The sequence below is a fragment of the Littorina saxatilis genome, linkage group LG3 (assembly GCF_037325665.1).
Source record: "Littorina saxatilis isolate snail1 linkage group LG3, US_GU_Lsax_2.0, whole genome shotgun sequence".
NCBI lineage: Eukaryota > Metazoa > Mollusca > Gastropoda > Littorinimorpha > Littorinidae > Littorina > Littorina saxatilis.
Genome location: NC_090247.1, coordinates 64,259,439 through 64,263,962, shown reverse-complemented (window position 1 = coordinate 64,263,962; position 4,524 = coordinate 64,259,439). Strand labels below are relative to the sequence as shown.

Genomic DNA, 4,524 nt, shown 5'->3' with positions numbered 1-4,524 from the left:
CGGCGAACGCAAGAAGAAGAAGAAGCAGGAAACAAAAAGCACGACAGCAACCCAGCAAGGCCACAACCAATGATTGCAAGATTTGCAAGATGGTCCGACAAATTAGAAGTGCTCACAACTGCAGGCAGATAAGCGCTTAGAAGGAAGAACATCACTGTAGCAGCTGACCTCACTACCAGACAACAGAACATCATCCAGGAGCATGTGATAGAGGGCTGAATCAGTGTATTTCCGACGAGCTTGAGAGAGGTCGCATTTGTCAACTCGCTCTCACATCGAGTTTTCGCTCACATTTCTACGTGTCTTGTGTCTTGTGTCTGTGCGGTGTTGTGCTGGGTGAGCGGTCTGCCTTACATTGCTTGCTTCTCTACTGCGTTTATTCTGCTGAGGTTGCTTCGTTTTGTTTTGCTCTCACGCCACCAACGCTCAACGCTTCGTGCTTACACCTGACTTTTAACTACCTGTTTTTACTACTTGGCCTGCTACGGTTTGTGCTGTTCACTTTGCCTTTTTGGCCGCTGTTTGCTTGTGTTTATGCTTGGGCTCTTTGTTTTCTTTGTTCCGCTTAACGCTCCGGTGACTTTCTTTCGACCTTAACCGGGGGCTTGATTTAACTCTGGTCACTTTTATTTCCGCGCCTCGTTGCTGAGGCCCTTTTATTTCTTTTATTTCTATGCCCAGTGGTAAGCATAGCCCTTGATGCTGATTTTGTTTGTTTTTTAGACCACCGTGCTCGTTGGTTTCTTACTGTTTCTTCGTTGTTGTTAATTTTTATTTCTTTTAAGTCGTGAGCTGTCCTAGCTCTGCTTTTAACGTGCCTTTTAGTCCTGAGTTGCTAAACCGGGGATTTTTTGGTTTGTTTTTTTAAGCCCTCGTGCTTTTGCAGGCAAACAGATAGGGTGCTGGTGCTTTAGCCAACAAACAAATAGCCCTGGTGCTGTACTGGCCGATATATTTTTACAAACAGTTGCACTCATCAGTGCACACTCTCACGCTCATTGCTACTGACTGCCTCTTGTTTATATAGGACCACGTCCGCCTGTATGTGAGTGTCCTGAATGAATGAGTGGGAGGATAGTGTCTTTAGCTGTAGCTATCTAGCAGACCTACCCCTGAATTCCTCCGGATTAAGAGAGGAGGAGTGGAGCCTAAGTGCCCACCTCCCTCCCCCGCCCAACTTGTCCAACATGCCAAACCTTACTGATACCAGTCTAGAGACTGATGAGGACGGAGACTCAACAAACGACTCAACTATGAACGAGTGGGACCTAGATCCCCTTCACCCCCCTGTCAAAGAAAAAGTAAACAAAAGTGAGGATGTCTCCATGAGCAAAGGGTCTGTCCCCCCTGGGGGCTCAGAGTCAGTTGCCCAAAGACTGAAAAACAAATTACTCCAGAACAAACTCGAAAAACGCAGGGTTTCCCCGTCGGCCAGCTGTTCGGGGGTGGGGTCCCCCTGTAAGAGGCCACACTCCCGATCAATGTCTACCGAGTCAGGAGATGAGATCACCCAAGAAAATACTGTAGACGAAGAAGAAAAAAAGGACGAGTACGTTCTTGTTAAAAACAGAAAAAAATCCAAGAAAAGGAAAACCACCCTTGTCCAAAATATACCAGCACAGTCCGAAACGGCCGGGACAGAGGTACCTGTCGTTGACGCTACAAAAGAGAAAATCCCAACTTCAGAAGAAAACCCTCCTCCCAAAAAACAAAAACAAAACCCAAGAACCTTGACAAGTACAAGAAAAACTTTGTTCCCAGAAACATCAAACCCCCCACCAGTCTTTCTCGAGTATCCAGTGATATGCGAGGATCTTAAAAAAGGCCCTGCCACACTTCACGGCCTGGGTCTAAACAGGCTAAAAACCTTCACACTAGCAGTGGGACCCATCCTATCAGTGCGCAAACTCCCCGGAGGAAGCGTGCTGGTGGGGTGCGTCTCACATGCCCAACAAAAAAAACTCCTGTCTCTGACAGAGATAGGGAGCATTGAGATCAAAACCTTTACCCCAGAGGTGACAACAGAGGGAGTTATAAAAAGAGTCCCCTTGTTCCACTCGGACGAGGACCTCAAAGAAATGACCATTACTGTGCGGATTCGGACTGATGGAGGGGGCCTGGTCGAAAAAGGCGAGACCGCCGTCCGACAGATCCGCAGACTAAAAACAAAAGAGAGTAAGGCCTCAGAGGCCGTGCGGATCACATTTAGGGCCGCGGTTCTGCCGGAGAGTGTGGTGCTGGAGGGGGAGGTTTATGGGGTGGAGGCCTTCGCCTGCCAGGTGCGGCGCTGCACCTTCTGTCAGAAACTGGGTCACCTTAAGTTTCACTGCAGAGCAAAGAAACCAACGTGCGGCAGGTGTAGCTCCTACGGCCACGACAGAAACGGCTGTGACAAAGAAAGATCATGTGTAAACTGCAAAGAGGGTCACTCTTCCTCCTATCAAGGGTGCAAAGAATACAGATTGCGCATGCGGGCAAACACAATCCGCTCGGCCACCTACATACCATATTCAGAGGCCATGCACCGAGCCCGAATCGAAGTAACTCAAGAAAAAGAAAAACTTAACAAACACACAACAGAGACAGGCCCTGTTGAGCGGCGCGATGAGTTCTGGCGCGCGCAGCCGGCGAGGCTTACCTCCACACCAGAGCCCGGCTATGCAAAAGCGGCTGGGCGTGGCAGAGACGCTGTGCGTGATGCAGCAAACATACCCCCCACCTCCACAATTAAGAAACACCCCGTCCCTGCTCTCCGCAAAAAAACAGCTGGATAAACAAAAGCATAACCCTCCCCCCGAAGAGCTAGACTTGAACGAGGGACAAACCGAACCAAAAACCATTAACCCAGACGAAATGATCAACGAAATATTTTCAAAAGTCATGAGCAAAGTACAAGAAGGCATGATCGAATCAACAAAGGCAGCCCAACGAGAGGCAGAAAAAGAGTTAGCCGAGATAGTTTTAATAAAAATCCAGACTAAAAAAGTCACCCCCTACACCGCTCTTGGATTTCGTGGAACACGCTCTGGTCGGCATGGTCGAGGCCAGGCCAAAGCAAAGTCCCGGGGCACTGATAGACACACTGGTAGGCATGTTTAATACCATCACTAACACCAGCCTAGGCCCCATCTCACCCAGCGATACCATGCTGGCCCTGGGATCTCTGGCAGGATCAAAAGACCTTACTGCTAAAGAAATCCACCAACTAAAATTAACCCTTTAATGGAGAGAAGAGACAGATTAACGTCCACCTGTTTGTCTTTCCTGTTTCTCTTTTCCGTCGCAATGGCGTCAAATAATACAACCTCAGCCCAGTTACGCAGCAAAAATAGACTAAAAATTCTACAGTGGAACTGCAGATCTATGAACACTAATATAGCACAGCTGCTGAACTTTTTAAAAGAACAAAAGAGTGACATCCTGCTTTTGCAATCACTTCATGTTCCCTTCTCCAAACTGCCAGAGATCCCAGGGTTCTATTTCCCACCCATAGTCGACTTGACCGATAGAAAAAACACACAGGTAGCAACATACGTTAAAACAGGCCTACAATTCTCAGCGCTAACCTCCCCTGTAACAGCAAGCGAACATAGTTATTCCTGCCTAATTCAGGTGAAGGTCCCAACACTAAAAAAGTTAAACATTTTAAATATATATTACCCCCGGGGCTGCCCTCACGAAAACACCTCGGCCTGGCTAAAGGACTTAACAAACGACACCTGTCACTGGGTGATCGCCGGGGACTTTAATGAACACAGCAAACTCTGGCACCCTAAAGAAACCAGGACTAACAACATACACTGTAAACTGGAGGACAACATCAGCAATTCTGATTTATGTATCCTAAACGATGGCAGCATCACAAGACTGGCCCAAAGAAATGACCAGCGCAGCTCTGCCATCGATCTAACACTAACCAGCCCTGTTCTATTGCCAATCTCCGAGTGGACTACCTTCCCAGACACCCTGGGCTCTGATCACCTCCCCATCATATTAACCATCTTTAATGGCGGAGCTGAAACCGAAGAACCTATTTTAAACAACGCTTTTAACTATAAGAAAGCTGACTGGGCTCTTTTTAACTCGCAGTTATCTACTGTAGAATTAAAGGATGTCTATTCAGAAGACATTGAAACATTCTATTTAAACCTCCGAGAAACGGTGCTACACGCCGCTAGGGATAGTATACCAACCCCAAGAAATGGTAATAAACCAAAAACATGTCAAGGCCACGACTGGTGGAACGAAGACTGTGAAAAGGCAGTAAAAGCAAAGCGATATTACACATCGTTATATATAAAAAAGAGACATTTAAAAACTGGGACTTAATGAAAGAGGCACAAGTAAACTGTAATAAAAGTTTAGCCCAGGCCAAGAAGGACCACTGGGAAAGGTATATTTTAACCTCAGTAAAAGATACTAAAGACATAGGTAATGTTTGGAATAAAGTAAAAAAGATGCAAAATAATTATAAAGTCCCAGAAAGACCACTCATTGTAAATAATATTCTCACAAAGAATAATA

At 46.5% G+C, this 4,524-nt stretch overlaps 1 protein-coding gene across 1 annotated transcript; it reads left to right on the top strand.

Moving 5' to 3' along the window:
• The first annotated feature begins 1,187 nt into the window (after positions 1-1,187).
• On the top strand, positions 1,188-2,774 carry LOC138961277 (uncharacterized). The gene is made up of 2 exons (XM_070332880.1): positions 1,188-1,360; positions 1,859-2,774. The coding sequence occupies exons 1-2, from the start codon at positions 1,188-1,190 to the stop codon at positions 2,772-2,774; spliced, it is 1,089 nt and encodes a 362-aa protein (XP_070188981.1).
• Positions 2,775-4,524: the final 1,750 nt, after the last annotated feature.

What these genes read in the sequence shown, in the direction of transcription:
- LOC138961277 (XM_070332880.1), top strand. Translation starts at nt 1,188, where the DNA reads ATGCCAAACCTTACTGATACCAGTCTAGAGACTGATGAGGACGGAGAC. An exon ending in GTCCCCCCTGGGGGCTCAGA is followed by an intron (nt 1,361 to 1,858) that starts GTCAGTTGCCCA and finishes GGGTCTAAACAG; the next exon opens with GCTAAAAACCTTCACACTAG.